We start from the raw sequence: 19,881 nt of genomic DNA, 5'->3' as shown, positions 1-19,881 counted from the left end.
AGGAAGAAGACAGTAATTTCAGGACTAGGCATGGTAGCTCATGCCTATAATTCCTGCACTTTGGGAGGCCAAGGCAGGAGGATCACTTGTGGCCAGGAGTTCAGGACCAGCATGGTTAACAGAGGCTAAGGCAGGAGGATTACTTGAGCCCAAGAGTTTGAGGCTGCAGTGAGCTGTAATCATGCCACTGCACTCCAGGGTGACAGAACAAGACCCTGTACCTAAATAATAATAATAATAATAATAATTTCCACTTTATTTTTCAATATTCAAATATTTTTATATAATTCTGCATTATTCTGTATGTAGATCCTAATTTTAAAATTTTACACCATCATAAATGAACAAAGATAGGAAGGAGTTTGGCTTCAATAGCTTACAGTAAAAGGAGTAAAGGAGTTCAGCCTCAAAACGATATTGTTGACCTGTTATGTTATGAAAAATAATACAGTGTTTATACTTAACGGATGCCATCCCTTATTATTTACTATTTTCTTAGTCTGACTAAACAATCTTTATTAAAATAAGCAATGATATTTGACATGGGCCTAAGAAATATATAGTTAGCTAACAATATTGTCAGTTAGAGGGATTTCTTTTTTAAATTAAGTACAGATTTCTTCACCAAACTCCAGGATAACAGAAAAGAGGACATAAAATTTGGACATAGTCTCTGGATAAATAAATGTAAATTTAAACATAAATTATGTAACAGGAAACAAACGAAATTAAAGAAAATAAATGTTTCAAGAAAAGTAAATTTATGGATGTTAATTCTGTAACATTGTCAGGGCAAAGTTTTTTGTTTTTATTTTAATTTAAGGGTTTTATGTTTGTTTTTTACTTGTTGCAACCTCAAATGACCAAATGGTATGATGCATACTGAGATACTCAATAAATGTGCAGTTATTCTTAGCCTTTTTTCCTAGAACTTTAATATTAACACGGAAAATTTTGAAATGGACAATAAAAAGATAACACTTTGCGTATGGGGAAGAATATCATGCAGTTGATGACGGTAAATTAAAATTCACACAAAAGGACATTTTGACTAGCATTCAGAAAGAGTCCATTGATTATAAGATTATCTATGAGGTTTTGGACCGGGCATTACACTACCGAATTATGGCTAACTTTGGTTTGTGATCTAGACCAAGTCACCCAATCTATCTTGGATTTTAGTTTTCTGGTTTATGAAATTAAGGAGTTAAGCTAAATGACTTGGGTTTCTTTTCGTGTATCATAATCAAAATGCTGTAACTTCTCTAGTGAATTCATAGAACACTGATTCTTACAAGTATGTCATGAAATACTTTATGCTGTGAGCAGGTATACATGTATAATACATGTATAGCTATGAACAAATAAATTTTAAATAAATGCACAACGAATTCTACAAAATGGGCTCCAACATTAACAAATGATCTGAGTTAGTCTTTCTCACAGCTGACCATAAACTATAAAACATTTTTATAAACACTATCAGCAATAAAAACGAAGTAAAATCTAGCCAAAAAATTCAGTGTTCTCCAAAGTCATGTTAATCAAATCAGGTGATATATTAATGAAGTACATATGACTAAAAGGAAAAATATATGTCATTCCTGTGGTAAGAGGAAGCTGAATGTCACTAGAAATTTTTACAAGCTTTAGGAGAGGAAGAGTTCCGTTTAGGAAAATAATCATTTCAGATGATCTGAAGAAGGGTATTGGATGGAACCTATCCAATAGGTTCATCACAAAAGAGGACCTGAGAGACAAGAATGAATGGTTTCTGACTGGTGGGGAAATTTGAGGATAATCTCCCTTGCTTGAAAAGCGGTGATTAAGATTGGCACTTGCTTACAGGAGTGAAAAACAGGTAAGGGGTGCGCGCGTCTTAACACACACAAGAGGAAATACAGAGAAAAGGAAGACACAAACATGAAATGAGAATTAAATGAAATAGAATCACACTGCTGATAGAAGGGTTAAAAATCTAAAATACAACAAGAAGGGCAGGTGTTAAGCGATAAAGGGGGGCAGAACAAGTCTTTTATCCGGCCATTTAATTGGTCACCTTAAGAAAGAATCCTATCTTCCCACCACAGCTGAGAAGACACTTCTAAGAGGTACAGCTAAAAGGTGGAGGACTGATAGACAACTTAGAGGTTGGTTTCGGGAACGATAAAACAAGCAATGGGCTGCCCGGCCTGCGCCGCGGAGTCCCGAGGAGCCTGCGCTGTGCTCCTCTCGCGGTGTCTCGTCATCTCCGGGAAGACTCGGCGCCTGGGTCCGCGCTCTCTGGTAAGCTTTCCGGGAAGCTTTCCCGGGAGCTCGCTGGTCCTGGCCCCAGAAGCCTGCGGACCCGCCCAGGGAGGATAAGCAGCTGAAAGACCGCGCGGTGCCGCTCCGAGGCCCCGGGACGTGGGCCCATGGTCGGCCTGGCGCCACCTTTCCGGGGGAAGCCACGCGCACCCGGCATCGCACGCGGCTCTGCACCCGCGCCGCCGGACCTGAAACCCGGCGGAGGGCACACGGGGCTGCCGCTGCGGGCCCCGGACCAACCCATGCTTACTCCGGAGCCTGTACCGGCGCCGACGGGTCGGACCTCCCTGCGCGGTGTCGCCCAGCGGGTTCGTGCGAAAGGCGGGGCCGACTACACGCGGTGCCGCGCCCTGAGACCGTTTATCTGCAGTCAACGCAGCCTCCCGGCTCAGCCTGGGAAGATGCGCGAATCGGGAACCCCAGGGCGCGATGGCTAGACCGGGCTCCGCCGCCTCCCCCACAGCCCCTTTCCTAATCGTTCAGACGGAGCCTGGTCGACTTCGCCGGAGACTGCCAGGTGAGAGGCCCCAGAGACACTAAGGGTAAAAATAAACCCAGCGCCAGCGGCGGGTACCCTGTAGGCCTGCTGGACCGGAGACGCGAGCGAGGGGCCCAGCCTTTTCTGTTTGTACACCCGGTGACGGGCGCGTGTCTGTTTACTGTTGTAAGGTGTTGGCGTGGGTTTTCTTGCTTGCTTTTATTTTAGTTCTCAGATTAACCAGAGGGTGTTGCCTTTGTGGACTGGGTTAGCATCCTCGAGGTGCTAAGAATCATCGTATGTTATTGACTGAAGAATATAACCTTAAGACAGCAGTAGCTGCTGTAAGAGATAAAGTAAAACATCTCAGTAACTAAACATAGTTCAGGTTTATTTCTCGTTCATGTCAAGTCCATTCACGTGTTCAGCTGTTGGCCTTCTACTCAATTATTCAGGAACTCAAACTCCTTTTATATTATGGCTTTGCTATCCCCTAAGACCTTGGAGTCCTTAGTTTCCAGGCAACGGACAGAAAAAGAAAAGCTACTAGAGGATTGCATGAGGATTGTTTCTTATGGGTGAGGACTGGAAATCACATACTGTTTATATCCACATGCCATTGACCAGACTTCAGTCACATGCCACACTGACCTGCAAGGGAGACTGGAAATGTACTATGGACCCAGGCAGAAGAGTAAACGATTTTGGTAAACACATATCAGTCTCTGACCATCCCTTAAAGGGCAGACTGCATCTTAGTCATCTTTGTTACTCTTGTGCCTAGCACACCAGAGAAACTTGTTAAGGCTTTGTGAGGCCGAGGTGGGCATATCACCTGAGGTCAGGAGTTCGAGACCAGCCTAGCCAACATGGTAAAACCCCATCTCTACTAAAAATATAAGAATTAGCTGGGCATGGTGGTGCACGTCCGTAATTCCAGCTATTCCGGAGGCTGAGGCTGAAGAATCGCTTGAACCCAGGAGGCACAGGTTGCAGTGAGCCAAGATTGTGCCACTGCACTCCAGCCTAGGTGACAGAGCAAGACTCCATCTCAGAAAAGAAAAAAAAGGAAATGAAACTTGTTAAGGGATGGGGTTGTTATGTGTCTAAAGTTGAGACTTAACCATATTTCATTGTGATTGCTTAGGAATCATTTATTGTCCTGTAACTAGATTACAAGATCAGAATATAGGAACTATTTAAGACCGTTCACTTCTGAATCCTCAGCTCAAGGACTGGGACGTAACAAGAGCTTAATAGCTCTTGTTTGTTGAATGAATGAATGAATCATCAGAGAGGAAAACGAGGGAGACAGTTTGTCAACGTTGGAGTTAGGAAATACTGAGAAGGTGACATTTGAGTTAGATTTTGAATTTCTTCAAGTAGAAAAAGCAGAAATGAAACTCCAGGCAGCAATAGTAGTGATATTTTATTGTTGTTGTTTTGTTTCATGAGTGGAAATTTGGAAAACAACCAAACGTTTATAAGTCCAACTTTTCTTCATTCAGTATTCAAATATTACAATTTAACTTCAGGGTAGAGGAGGGGAAATACATAATCTTACAATCCAAATAATTTCTGTTGACTAAAAGAATGGCAGTGAAAACCTTGGCACTAATTTTTAACTTTATAAAATGTTATTTTCTGGACATTTTTGAGAAATTTCAATACAAAGGCAGTGTTCTGATCATTCATTGTCTATGATGATTTTGCACTGTAACAAGAAGCTAGAAAGATAGAAACTAAAGTTTATAAGACAGAGGTTCCTCATCACTGCTGTTCATCAGGGCTTCTTAGGGATGGTTCTGCAACAAAATCACCTGTTATATTGGTTAGGATGCTTTTGGCTGCAAGTAACAGGATATTCAGCCAAAACTCCCTTGAAAAATACAGATGTACTTTGCTCATACATGAAGATGTTTGAAGGTAGGTGGGTCCAGGGTTTGTTCAGTAGCTCAGTAATATCAGGGCTCTATGTTGCTTTCTGTGTTCAGCTAATCTTGACTTTTCTTCATGGGTGAATGATGACTGCTAGAATTGTCCCAAGAAACCCATCCACAATCCCAACTTCCCTTGCCTCTTTACCTGGTCATTTAAAGACAAAAAAAGGAGAGGATTTTCCTCCTCTCTCTCTGTCTTTATTAAGAATGAAAATCTTATGTAATATGCCCCAATAGTCTTGCTTACAAATTCCAATGGCAAGAAATGAATCATGCTCACTCCTTAGCCAATAAGTGGCAAAGAGGAATGGTGTTACAGAGATTGATTTACACCAATAATGACTTATCCTTAGGGCGGGAGAAGGGTCCCACTGGCATACCTGAACACTTGGCATTTAGACAGGCCATAAGTCATGTCTGTCCCACTTGGGGTAGATTCGGTCTCTGTAGATTCTGATTTTAGTGGGCCTAGAAATAATATTTTAAACTTTTAGTAAATATATTTCACTTTGGTGAGGAGAGAGAATAGAAAGGATGAAAGCAAGTATTGGGTCCCTTATGTAGGGGTAATTTCCTTTTATTCTTATCTCATTATATAGTGTTTTCCTTCATGAGTCAATGAAATTACTAAATCAATTAACCAAATAAAATAGCGGTTGTTTTCCTTTGGTAACTTGGCCACATGTATTTGACACACCTAAGTCTTCCAGATAAGGTAGTTCTCATTCAGGGAAACACTGTTAGTCATTTTAGTAATTAATTGTCTAAGAAAGTGTTAAGCCCTACTCTGAGCCTGATCTGAATTCCTCATTGCTGGGTAGGGCTCCTTTTGGGAAATGACCATTAGATCAGTGTTGATAAGCAAATACAGAAACTGGAATGTTTCTGTATGTTCTATGTAGAAATACTATATGAGACTGAGAACCTATACGTTCAACACATGAATGGATGAACACAAAGGCAGGAGATTGTTGTTATTATTATCATTATAGAGTATTGAACAATCATAGTGATGCTCTTTCAAAGGCATGAATACAACCCAGAGTACTCTAGCAATGTCTTAGTCCATTTTTGTTACTATAACAAAATACCACAAACTAATTAATTTATAAATAATCAAATTTATTTCTCACAGTTCTGGAGGCTGGGAAGTCCTAGGTCAAGGTGCTAATTAGATTTGGTGTCTGTTACACACTTGATCTCTGCTTGCAAGATGGTGCCTTCTTGCCATGTCTTCTTCACATGGCGGAAGAGACTAATGCTGTGTTCTCAGATGGTGGAAGGGAAAGAGCCAAAGGGACTAGGCTGCTCCCTTTGACCTCTTTTATAAGAGCACTAGTCCCATTCATGAGGGTTGAGTGCTGGTGACTTAATCACTTCCCCAAAGTACCTCCCTCTTAATACCATCACCTTGGCAGTTACATTCCAAAATCTGAATTTTGGAGGGACACAAACATTCAAGCCATAGCAAGCAATATATGTAAATTCTCCATAAGATTACTCCTTTAAATGTCAGCCTATCCAAATCACAGGCAGCAAATAGCAAGAATAAAAAGTCTTTATCCATATCTTTTAGCAGTAACTGAAATGATAGCAGTAGGTCTATTTTACTTGACCGAGAGCCTACGGACATTTGCAAGTTGATAGTTCCTTTATTTCTTCTGGAATATTACAGAAAGTACTTGTAAACATTTAGATTAGTAAGATAATATGAAAAAGAGAACATTTAACAAATATCTCTCTATGTGAAAACGTATTTACAGAAATGGTTTCCAAAGTATGCTCCACTTGCCAGAAGGAACAGGGGTGAGTAGACAGGGCTCCTGCAGCACCACCTTAGTCGTTCCATTTGTAGGATTTAAGGATTAGGTTTCATTTGATGAAAGATATTTGACATAAAGATATGAAGACCAGGGCCAGGTGCGGTGGCTCACGCCTGTAATCCCAGCACTTTGGGAGGCCAAGGCGGGCAGATCATGAGGTCAGGAGTTTGAGACCAGCCTGGCCAACATGGTGAAACCCCGTCTCTACTAAAAATAGAAAAATTAGCTGGGCATGGTGGCCGGCACCTTTAATCCCAGCTACTCAGGAGGCTGAGGCAGGAGAATAGCTTGAAACCGGAAGGCGGAGGTTGCAGTGAGCTGAGATCTCGCCACTGCACTCCAGCCTGGGCAAAAGAGCGAAACTCCACCTCAAAAAAAAAAAAAAGCATGAAAACCAAACTTGAAAATTTTGAAAACCACTGCTATTGGTGATTCTGGGCAGTTACTCATCTTTGAAAAATCACAACTACAAAAAATGATTTTAAATTGTGGCAGGTGTTATTAAGTTACCTCAAATCAAATCACCAGACTGTATCTATGAGAAATATTACCAAGAAATGTGGTACCATTTTCTTTTCTCTAAAGCTTTAGGAATTGAGTAGATTATTTTTAAATGTATTTAAAATTAGGGCCAGGTAGGGTGGCTCACATCTCTAATCCCAGCACTTTAGGAGGCCAAGGCCAGTGGATCACTTGAGGTCAGGAGTTTGAGACCATTCTGGCCAACATAGTGAAACCCATCCCTATTAAAAATGCAAAAATTAGCCGGGTGTGGTGGCTCACACCTGTAATCCCAGCACTTTGGGAGGCTGAGGCAGGTGGATCATGAGGTCAAGAGATCGAGACCATCCTGGCCAACATGGTGAAACCCCGTCTCTACTAAAAATACAAAAATTAGCCAGGGATGGTGGCACATGCCTGTAGTCCCTCAGGAGGCTGAGGCAGGAGAATCACTTGAACCCGAGAGGTGGAGGTTGCAGTGAGCCAAGATCGTGCCATTGCACTTCAGCCTGGTGACAGAGTGAGACTCCGTCTAAAAAAAAAAAAAAAAAAAAATACAAAAATTAGCCAGGCGTGGTGGTGCATGCCTCTAGTCCTTGCTACTCGGGAGGCCAAGGTAGGAGAATCACTTGAACCAAGGAGGCGGAGGCTGCGGTGAGCCAAGATCATGCCACTGCTCTCCAGCCTGGGTGACAGAGCGAGAATCCATCTCAAAACAACAACAACAACAAAAATATATATATATCAAATTACATAAGAAAATCCTACATAAGAAAATCTTTCTTAGAAAATAAGAAAGAAAGTCCAGCCACTCCTCTTCCATTTCCCTTCCCAAAGGCAACTGCTGTTAAAGGATTTTTTTTTTCTGTTTCCTTCTTAACAGGTACATATATCAAACTGCTTATATTCTTGATCTCTTAAGGACACTTCTTTCAAGTGGGGAGAAAAGGTTAAGAAAACTTTTTTCTTTTTTATTTTTTTATACAGTCTTGCTCTGTCGCCCCCACTATAAATGACTCTTAAATTGCTGTCTTTTTCATCTCTTTCACTGTCATCAGTCACTAATGCTGCTCTCAATTTGCCTCTATCACAGCAATCTCTTCCTGAATTTTAATATTTAACACCTAATCTTCTGAGGGTTTGAAAAACAAAGGAGCAAAGTCATTAGAATTTTTTTTGAAATAAGGGCCGGGCATGGTGGCTCATGCCTGTAATCCCAGCATTTTGGGAGGCCTAGGCGGGTGGATCACTGAGGTCAGGAGTTGGAGACCAGCCTCGCTGACATGGCGAAAACCTATCTCTACTAAAAATACAAAAAATTAGCCAGGCGAGGTGGCGGGCACCTGTAATCCCAGCTACTCAGAAGGTTGAGGCAGGAGAGTCTCTTGAACCCAGGCGGCGGAGGTTGCAGTGAGCTGGGATCATGCCACTGCACTATAGCCTGGGCAACAGAGGGAGACTTCATCTCAAAAATCAAACAAACAAACAAAACAAAATAAGGGTTAATGGGCTCTGCATGAGTCCTTAAGAGCCTGTCTATGAGTAAGGAGAATAAACTTTCTAATAAGCATTTCATGACATTTTTTATGGCCCTTCAAAGGTCATTTTTGTAATTTCAAGACCCAATGACTATAAATAATGAATACCATGAACATGGTCACTTTAAGTAAAGCTAACATTTTTGAAATTTTCCTAAATTTAAGTAGGTTCCTGAAGTGAGACATGCATTTTAAATGGTCTTTTAGAAATGGAAACACAGCAGAGAGCAAACAAATACAACTGACTATAAGATCTCTTACTGGGCTTATTAAAAGACTTGTATTTCATTTTACCCTTTATTTCTGCAGTACCTTTCTGATCATGTATAAGTACTTTGGCATTTATGGTTGAGAGTATTGGAGAATAGGGAACTTTTCTGGAATGTAAAATTATATAAATTCCCACAGATGGCATAACATGCCAAGTTGTGATTGTTTATATTTAAAAGGACCCCATAATAACATTGATAAAATTTGTTCGCAAAGGCTTCATTTTAACCAATAGTTTTTGTCTACTAAAAATAATAATTTCTAATTCATGACTATTTAAAAATAGTTTTTGTAAGTGGCAGAATGGGCTGATTTTGAGAATTTGATGAAAGAGGTAATTCTAGTGGTACTGCCAAAGAATTTCTATGTAATTCTCCTAATGAAAAGGGTGAAGAAATGAATGTTACATCCACCTGATCAAGAAGTGGGCCTCAAAAACAGATGAAAAATCATGACCAAATAAAATCAATGGGATTAAGTAGTAAATTCTTCAAGGTTGAGGTGACTTTTTCTTGCTTAATAGGGAAAGCAAAATGATTCTTAAAGATTCTTCTTATGATAATCAGGAAGAAGGAATATGCATGGTTAGCAATAACCAACACTATTGAATGCCAACTGTGCATAGTTAGAACTATTCTTGTCTCCATTTCATAAATAAGAAATTAATCACAAAGAGGTTAAGCAATTTGGTATAGATGGACTTCAAACTCAGGCTTATCCAAATCCGAACCCAGCCCATCTTGTCAGTTACCATATTTGGGGTCATTCACTTCAGAAGGTAAAGGCCAAGTGCCATGGTTTGAGATATGATATCCTAACTCTTTAACCTGATCTCGCATTACTCTCAGCCTCCTGCCACAAGCTCCAGCAGTTTCCCCTCACACACCACTGGCTTTCATGTCTCCATGCCTTTAAGACAAGTGTTCTCTGAGTCTAACATTTTCTCATCAAGTGACTTTTTTGTTATCAGTCTAAATTTTGAAATAAGTTTTTTAATTTAAAAAATTATATATACAAACATACATACACATACATATATATCATTATATAAACATTTATTACAAATTATATATAATAAAAAACAAACTAAAGGTTTTTTTGAGATGGGACTCTGGTTACCATGTGTTTTGTAAGTAGGAAAAATGGGGGTGGTGGTGGTAAAAAGATTATGATGTTCTTTGAAGTTTTAAATGCAAATTTCTTGGCACTTCATTGAACAGAGAAAATGATTCCTTGAGGGAGGGGTCCTGTCTAATTCATCCTTGTCTTTATGTCTAGCATAAGTGCCTGGAACACATTAGGCACTTTGATATGTGTTGAATTAGATTTTCCCTTCTCTTACATAATTTTCTCTTTGATTCTACCACAAGTTTGTAGTGTGTACCTCTATCAAGATACTCATTGTACTTGTTGCATTAGGAGTAAGTTTCCTTACTAGTTAAAAAAGAAGAAAAAACTTGATTAATAGTGGTTTAAACAATTACCCCAATGCTTGGCAGTCCAAGGCTGATGGAGCAACTGGAAGATGTCGTCAAGGAACCAGCTTCTCCTATCTTACTTATCTACTATCCTAAGTAGAGGGCTTTTATTCTCATGCTTGAAAGATGTCTGTTGCCCTTCCAGGCACTGTATCTACATTCTAGGAAGGAGAAAGGGAAATGTTAGAGGACAAAAAGTACGAAGTATTATCTTCTAAAGGCCTCCCCCAAAACTCCCACCTAAATCTCCTATGTAGAACCGCGACACATGGCCACCTCTACCTGCAAAAGTGGCTAGGAACTGGAGTGCTGTATTTGCCTTGTAGCCTGTATAGCATGGAAAGCCAAGGGAGAATGTGTTGAAGTGAGTGTTTATTGAGCCAATCCATAGTCTTACAGGTTTTCTTAGTTATTTGGTATAAATTTATTTTTCCTGGTATATGATAAGTCAATGGAAAACAAACAATATGTTTTGGTAATCTTTGAATTGCCCACAATGACTAAAAAGTGACTACCATAGCACTCATCATAGTGCTATGGTGCATCACAATGTCTGTGCATCACAATAGTCTGTGCATCACAATGTCTGTGCATCACATAGTGCATCACAATGTCTGAGACATTGTGGCTACTCGGTCAATTGTGGTGTATTTTTAAACTTTAATTTAGAAATAAGAACCAGGCAGGAGTTAGTGACTCTAGATTCTCCGAAAAGGATGAAATCCAGAGATTTCCCTTTAGTGACTCATTCCTCATATCAACATTGGAAAGTTACCTGGAGACTTCCTGCTTCATCCAGTTGGCCCATGAGAGAGGACAGTTTAACACTGATATTGCTTGAATTGTTTTTAAGTTTAACTCAAAAAATAATATGGGAAAGAAATCATAAAAATGTGATTGGTCAACAAAGGCTTTTTCAAGAAAAATAAAAAGGTAGATAAGAATGATGATAATATACTAGAATCAAGCAAAAAAAAAAACAGCCATTGAAAATTAAGAATAGTCTAATTTCAAATAGTTTAGCCATTCGGAATTTTTAGGGAAAAAAATAAGTACAATCCAAAGTCTTTGAAATCACAAGACTTTCAAATTACTGCTCTATATCTATACTCTTTCAAAACAGATCTCGTTCCTCTTCCCTGTGTCATCTTCTTAATTATAAATAATGGGGGATGAAGATAAAAGAATTACATATGAAGATTCAGAACCATCCACAGGAATGAGTTACACGCCCTCCATGCATCAAGAAGCACAGGTAAATCTAAGCTGTGATAGAATTGTGTTTTCTTCATATTCTACCACTCATTTACCAATTCTCCTATCCCCAAACTTACACAATCCAAGGCAGGTGTGACTACCAGTTTTCCCAGCTAACATCATTGCCAGCTGACCCTACCTGTAACTAGAAAAATGGAGAGCCTATGAAACGCTTTGTGTCTCTGACCTAATCTCTAGAATGGTTTTGGTTTCTTCCTTTTTATTGTTTAAATTCAAGTAGATTAATGAATGTGAAGTGGTTTTCATTACAGATAGTTATCTTTTTCTAAACCACTTTGGTATATGTGCCAATTATTGCCCTGAATTTTATCTTAAATATGCTTATTTTTAAACCCAGTATTATAAAACATAATAAAATGTTATGTGACCCAAGCATTTATAATACAGGTTGAATATCCCTTATCTGAAATGCTTGGGACCATAAGTGTCTTGGATTTTTTTTTTTTAATATTTGCATGCACCTAATGAGATATCTTGCAGATGGAACCCAAGTCTAAACAGGAAATTTATTTATGTTTCATATTTATACAGGTAATCCGAAGGTAATTTTATACAATATTTTAAATAATTTGTACATGAAACAAAGTTGCATTTGACTGTTACCTGTCATGTGACTTTAAGTGTGGAATTTTTCACTTGTGTGTCATGTCAGTGCTCAAAAAGTTTCAGATTTTGGAGCATTTCAGATTTTAGGTTTCCAGATTAGTGATACTCAACCTGTACTAAAAATAGTGACTGTGCTAAATACTCCTAGCATCATTCTTGTTTCAAGCTGATTAGCTAGTAATAAAGCTGTGAGTTTTTTCTACAAAGTGTTATCCTTGATGCTAGTCATAGAAATTTGATTTGTAAGGTGATGATGCAGTACCTATAAATATGTGTAAAATATATACAGTTTTAAGGATTTTTAAAATTACTTTAAACACAGGAGGAGACAGTTATGAAGCTCAAAGGTATAGATGCAAATGAACCAACAGAAGGAAGTATTCTTTTGAAAAGCAGTGAAAAAAAGCTACAAGAAACACCAACTGAAGCAAATCACATACAAAGACTGAGACAAATGTTGGCTTGCCCTCCACATGGTTTACTGGACAGGGTCATAACAAATGGTAAGGATGAATTCAGAAAGAGACGGCAAAAGATGAAGTTGTTATAATGGCAGATTACTAAATAATATGGTTGAAAGGACAAAAAGAAGTTCACTCCTCCCACACATAAAAACTAGTTGGTGAACAATTCACACACATGGGTGGCTCTGCTCCACACATTCAAGGGAAGGACCTAACTAACAGGGCTCCACTGTCTTCACCTTGGCTTTCAGGATCACTGTGGTCACCACCATTGTGGGAAGGGGGAAGGAACACAGATCAAGGACCTTTTCCTTTACTATATCTGAGTAATTTCACAGGATTACGTTAGGACTGTAAAACACTACATAAACGTTTGTTGTTATTACTGTTAAGTAATGCAAGTAATATTTTAGCAAACACAGCCCCATTTATACTTCCAGATGAATCCTATTACTTTATAAGTAAGAATATTGGTTTGCAATTCAGCTTATTTTAGTAGAGTTGCTATTACATAAGACATTTGGGGGATTTTTCTTTGGGAGTTTATCTCAGCACTATTTTGAAAATTTTTAGGCTTGTATGTATTTGTCTTTCAGGAATGGATTTGGTCTTTGAAGGAAGCCAAAGGTTATTCTGCTATCAATTTGATAAATATATGGAAGTTCAGATTCATTTATGCCCTATTTTTCTTCAGAAATGAATTGTGTGCATATGTGTGTCTGTGCTGTGTATGCTGGGGGAATATGTGATAAAGTAGAAAAAAGAAGAGATTTGAAAATTATCTATAAAGGCAAATTAGGTTTTTTTAAGAAGACAGTATTCTTTTATTGAGACTTAAAATTTATTTTATTTTTTACATTGATAGATAAAATTGTATGTATTTACCATGTGCAACATGATGTTTTGAAGTATGTATACATACTGGAATGACTAATTTTAGCTAATTAACATATGTATTACCTCACATAGCTGTCATTTTTTTGTGGTGAGAACGCAATACATTCACTCTTAGCATTTTTCAAGAATACAATATATTTATTAACTATAGTCTTCATGTTGTTCAATAGACCTCTTAAACTTATTCCTCCTGTCTAACTGAAATTTTGTATCCTGTGACCAACAACCCAATATATATCACCCAATATACTTGAGTTATATGTGTGTGTGTGTGTGTGTGTGTGTGTGTGTGTACATTTTTTTTTTTCATGGATCTTCAGATTTAAAGTCTAGAGAAAATTACATGTCAAGGCATTGGTCATGGTCTTCCTGCCACTTTCACCTCCCCCACCCAACCTTTTTTTTCCTGGAGACAGGATCTTGTTATGTTGCCCAGGTTTGTCTTGAACTCCTAGGCTCAAGGGATCCTCCCACCTCAGCTTCCCAAGTAGCTTGTTACAGATGTATACCACTGCATCTGGCAAAACTAGTTTTAACCGGCCAACTTTTAAATGCCTGGAATCTATCCACAATTTTTCACTTTTATAAATCATATTTTCAAAAGATAAAGATAATTTTAACATCAAAATATAAAAAGAATTGTTCAAAAACATAAACATCCATTCATCAGCATTATTTATTTATTTTTATTTTTGACACATATTTGTACATATTTGTGGGGTACAATATGATGTTTCAATACATGTATATATTATATAATGATCAAATCTAGCTAATTACCATATCTAACACATGAAGCATTTATCGTTTCTTCATGGTGAGAACATAGAAAATCTTCTGTTTTGAGGTATACAATGCCTTATTCCTGACTATAGTCACGTTGCTGTGGTACAGAACAAACTACTCTTCCTATCTAATTATCACTTTGTACCTGTTGACCACTCTCTCCCCATAACCCCAAGCCCCTCCCCTCCCCAGTCCCTGGTAATCACCATTCTATTTACTATTTCCATATGAACAACTGTTTTAGATTCTACATATGAGTGAGAACATGCAGTATTTGTCTTTCTGTGCCTGGCTTACTTCACTTAGCATAATGTCCTCCAGGTTCATCCATGTTGTTGCAAATGACAGGATTTCATTCTTTTTTATGGCTGAAAAGCATATCATTGTGTATATACACATATTTTCTTCATCCAGTCATTCATTGTTGGACACTTAGGGTTGATTCCATATCTTGGCTATTGTGAATAGTACTGCAATAAACATGGGAGTGCAGAAATCTCTTCAACATACGGATTTCATTTCCTTTGGATACATACCCAGTAATGGGATTGCAGGATCATATGGTAGTACTATTTTTACTTTTTTGAGGACTCTCCATACCATTTTCCATAATAGTGATATTAATTTACATTCCCACCAATAGTGCACAGAGTTACCTTTTCTCTACATCCTGGCCAACCCCTTGTTATCTTTTGTCTTTTTGATAATAGCCATCCTGACAGGCATGAGGTGAAATGTTGAACATTTTTTCCTATACCTGTTGGCCATTTGTATGTCTTCTTTTGAAAAATTCAGGTCCTTTGCCCATTTTAAATTGGATTATTTGTTTTCCTGCTATTGAGTTTTTTGAGTTCCTTTTATATTCTGGACATTAACTCCTTGCCAGGTACATAGTTTGCAACTGCTCTCTCCCATTCTGTAGGTTGTCTCTTCACTCCGTGGATTGTTTACTGTGCAAAAGCTTTTTAGTTTGGTGTAATCTGGTTTGTCTGTTCTTGCTTTTGTTGCCTATATTTTTGGAGTCATATCCAAAAAGTTATTGCTCAGACCAGTGTCATGGAGCTTTTTATTTATGTTTTTTTTCTAATAGTTTCATAGTTTTATGTCTTACTAAATTTGCCTTTTAAAGAAAATTTAAAGACAATTTCAAAAATTGTGTTCAGGAATAATAGCATCATTGAAGTAAATATATGGATGCCCACATATGTTTACTGAAAAATGAGACTCAATTCCATAGTTATACTTTGTGGGCTCTGAAAGACATGTTTACCATTATCATCTGGGACAATGAAAGACAAGCATAATATACTATACTTTAGGCTCTAGATGTGTTTTTAATGAAACCAAGTCAGTTTACTTAACTAAGCATGGAAGAAAATCTCAAACTTAGAACATGTACAGAAAACCAGAATCCAAAAATATACACTAGCTGATAAGATCACAGATAATTGAATACCTTTTCTGTTCTTTTCATTATTTTTTTAAACTTTTATTATTCAAAATATGGCCTACTTATAGTTAAAACGTTTACAATGAAACAGATATGGACTGACATAAGGAAAGAGTAAAAATGAATAATGTAATTTTGGGACACATTTTTTTAAAATGTATAATCGTTCATAAAGCAGCCTGAAAAATGAGGTTCATGGTAGATAAACATCTCATCGCTTATTTTTCTGTTCTTCTGTTCCAGAGGTTTACAAGATGACTTTTGTCCTATATTTTTTCCTGTGCCTATGCAGTATATATCAGTATTCTTCTTAAAAAGTAGGCTGGGCACAGTGGCTCACACCTGTAATCCCAGCACTTTGGGAGGCCAAGGCAGGTGGATGACGAGGTCAGGAGTTCAAGACCAGCCTGGCCAACATAGTGAAACCTCATCTCCACTAAAAATACAAAAAATTAGCCATGCATGGTGGTGGGTGCCTGTAATTGCAGCTACTTAGGAGGCTGAGACAGGAGAATCACTTGAACCTGGGAGGCGGAGGTTGAGATCGTGCCATTGCACTGCAGCCTGGGTGACAAGAGTGAAACTGTCTCAAAAAATAAAAATAAAAAAAGTAAATCTTACATGTGAAAATTTGTGGTTTTCCATAATCGTAAATGAGAAGTAAATTGTTAACTGATTTAAACATGATTTAGAGAAACCTTATAGACATACCATTTGCTATGTATTTACAACTGTGTTTCAAGTAAAGCACAGGGAAAGAGAGATTTTTTTAGTAGTCTTGAAGTAGAAAAATCTCTCTTTTTTTTTTTTTGAGATGGAGTCTCACTCCGTTGCCCAGGCTGGAGTGCAATGGCTCGATCTCGGCTCACTGCAAGCTCCACCTCCTGGGTTCAAGCAATTCTCCTTCCTCAGCCTCCTGAATAGCTGGGATTACAGGCACATGCCACCATGCCCGGCTAATTTTTGTATTTAGTAGAGACGGGGTTTCACCATGTTGGTCAGGCTGGTCTCGAACTCCTGACCTCATGATCCGCCTGCCTCGGCGTCTCCCAAAGCGCTGGGATTACAGGTGTGAGCCACTGCACCTAGCCGAAAAGAGAAAACACTTAATTCTACCTTGCTGAATTTAATATTAGCTTGGGTTTATGCTATGATAAAGTATAATTTAGTATAATAGCTGGCAAATCCTGCTTTCCCATTCTACCTCTGATATCGCATAGAAATTTCAACCCTTGTAGCTAATTGGAAAATACTGGAAGTCCTTAGGTATTCCACTGCAGTAGTATCATAACCCTAGAAAATCTGGAACAATTCTGTGAGGGTTTAGAAAAAGGGACATTGAATTCAGTCTCTAGCAGTATGGTAGAAGAGACTCAATGAACAATCTTGTCACAAACCAAGGACATCATCTGAAAAAATATTTTAAGTCTTTTGAAATGATCTGTCAAGAAAACAGGGAATCTTCAGACACCAAAACCAAAGTGTAAGTAGCAGAGGTCAGTAAGCACTCAAGGTGGCCCCACCCTGGAGGTTTCTACCAAACCTCAGGGAACTTTTTTTTTAATTATTATTATACTTTAAGTTTTAGGGTACATGTGCACGACATCCAGGTTTGATACATATGTATACATGTGCCATGTTGGTGTGCAGCACCCATTAACTCGTCATTTAACATTAGGTATATCTCCTAATGCTATCCCTCCCTCCTACCCCCACCCCACAACAGGCCCCGGTGTGTGATGTTCCCCTTCCTGTGTCCATGTGTTCTCATTGTTCAGTTCCCACCTATGAGTGAGAATATGCGGTGTTTGGTTTTTTGTCCTTGCAATAGTTTGCTGAGAATGATGGTTTCCAGCTTCATCCACGTCCCTACAAAGGACATGAACTCATCATTTTTTATGACTGCATAGTATTCCATGGTGTGTATGTGCCACATTTTCTTAATCCAGTCTATCATTGTTGGACATTTGGCTTGGTTCCACGTCTTTGCTATTGTGAATAGTGCCTCAATAAACGTACGTGTGCATGTGTCTTTAGAGCAGCATGATTTATAATCCTTTGGGTATATACCAGTAATGGGATGGCTGGGTCAAATGGTATTTCTAGTTCTAGATCCACCTCAGGGAATTTGAGATTGATTTTGAGAGCGCTGTGAGCACAGGAGGCTAAGCTAGAGCCTGCCCAGGTTGGGAGAAGTCTAACAGGAAAAAGCATTCTCCTTCACCCATATAAAGTTGAAACCCAGTGTGATGCCAAATTTGAGGTAAATCTGTTCTGCAGATGGGGCCTCTGACTAAACCTGTCTCAACTGTAGTTGCTGGCTGGGGCAGGTGTGGAGTCTCCAATAAAAATGTTTAACTTCATCCTGATTTGTCTCCAATTTCACAGAAAAAATTCAATTTGAAAATGTATCTATTTTCAAAAAACATTTTCAGATGGTCTTGGATGGGAAGCTTTTAAGTACATGGTAGAAGTAAATTCATTCCCATCTGGGAAAACTCATTCAACCTAAGGCTTCAACAAAGTTGGACAAAGTTCCAAGGGAGAGCTCACTGTTGCAAAAGACAAACTAAAAAGTTTAGTTTTAGACAAAGTTCCAAGGGAGAGCTCACTGTTGCAAAAAACAAACTAGACAAAGTTCCAAGGGAGAGCTCACTATTGCAAAAAAAACTAAAAAAAACTAAAAAAAAAAAAAAAAAAAAAAAAAAAAAACATGCAAAAGGAAACAAAAAAACAGATTTCAAAAATGTACATTATCAGAAAACAGAATATAAGACATTTATATATATAAAGAAGTTAAGAATTAGAAAACATGAGTACAAAACAAGTAACTTTTAAAAATGAATAGATTTGAAGAAGAACCAACTTGAACTTCTAGAAATGAAAGATATAGGATAGTAATTGAAATTAAAAACTCACTGGACAAATTAGGCAGCAGATTAAGTGAAAAAAATGGTGAACTGGCAAATAAATGTGAAGAGATTATCTAGAATGCAGTACACACAAAGATGAAAGATACGAAAACTAGGGTTAGCAACATGGAAAAAGAGAATGGGGAAGAGGAAATCTTTGAAGAAATAAAGGCTAAGAATTTTCCAGAACTGATTTTTTTAAAAAAACATAAATCTTAAGCAAAACAAAAGGAAGTCACACCTAAACACATCATACTGAAAGGAAAACCAAAGAAAAAGAGAAGATGTTGAAAACAAGGAAAAAGAATTCCTTTAAAAAGCTGAAATCAGGCTCTTCAAAACCAGAAAACCAAGGAATAGTATTTTCAAGGAATGGAGAAACAATAACACTCAACCTAGAATTTAACATAAAACTGAGGTATACCTAGAAAAACTATCTTTTAAGAATGAGAATAAAGATAATTCCAGAAGATACAACTAAGAATTTACTATAACAGATTCTCCTGAGAAATACAGCATGCTGTGATACAGAGTGTTTCTATGTCATGAATTAGCTCATATGCAATGGTAAATAGAATTTTGTTAGAGTGTATGGAATTTGCAGTTTTGTGTATAATTTTTCCTGGCCCATAATATTTTGTATCGTCAAGCAATAGCAAGTGAAGGCAAAGTGAACTGGGGAAGAAAAGACCAAATATATGCTTTCTTACAATTAAAGATAAAGCCTTCCCTGCATGAGGACCTTTTAAAGGATGAAATCTCTGTGGAAGTGCTGACTTTTCATGCAATTAGTAGCTGGTTTAGGGGCTTCAAGGACTCAAACATTCTACAACATTAAGCTATCTAATAAAACACGTGGATGAAGCGGCTGAGAGTATAAGCTGAGGTAAAGAAGCTGCCAACGCTTTTCCTTTTGTTGAAATTTATTGTATTGACAAGGCAGAGGGCTAAAATATGGATCAGATTTTGATGGAGATGCTCTCTGTTTAAAGAAAATACCCTCAAGAATTTCCATCTTGAAGTAGGAAATGTGAGGCCAGGTTTAAGTCTGTAAAGAACAGACTGCCTGTATGGGACACAAATGTCAGTGTGTAGATTCATCTGTGCTAAGACTCTTATTAGGATTGTTTTGGTTTTTCTTAGTGCTTTGGCC

General features: G+C 38.0%; 1 protein-coding gene across 10 annotated transcripts in view; it reads left to right on the top strand.

The window, feature by feature from the left end:
- Window positions 1-1,677: 1,677 nt before the first annotated feature.
- SLC9B2 (solute carrier family 9 member B2) overlaps window positions 1,678-19,881 on the top strand; it is a 58,657-nt gene continuing 40,453 nt past the window's right edge. For 5 of the 10 annotated variants that reach the window (XR_004070119.3, XM_004040219.5, XM_031010095.3 and 2 more), the window contains exons 1-3: window positions 2,412-2,824; window positions 11,459-11,590; window positions 12,542-12,722. Coding sequence is in view for 9 of the 10 variants with exons in the window: in XM_004040219.5 (XP_004040267.2) it covers window positions 11,501-11,590; window positions 12,542-12,722 (271 nt within the window). In the remaining variant the exon portion in view is untranslated. Of the gene's footprint in view, window positions 1,862-2,366; window positions 2,825-11,458; window positions 11,591-12,541; window positions 12,723-19,881 lie in introns of those variants that run through there. The other 5 variants (XM_031010094.3, XM_055385427.2, XM_055385429.2 and 2 more) reach the window with 3 other exon arrangements.

This window comes from Gorilla gorilla, chromosome 3 (assembly GCF_029281585.2).
Source record: "Gorilla gorilla gorilla isolate KB3781 chromosome 3, NHGRI_mGorGor1-v2.1_pri, whole genome shotgun sequence".
Classification (NCBI taxonomy): domain Eukaryota; kingdom Metazoa; phylum Chordata; class Mammalia; order Primates; family Hominidae; genus Gorilla; species Gorilla gorilla.
Note: the sequence above shows the minus strand (reverse complement) of the source record. Positions and strands in the feature narration are given on the sequence as shown.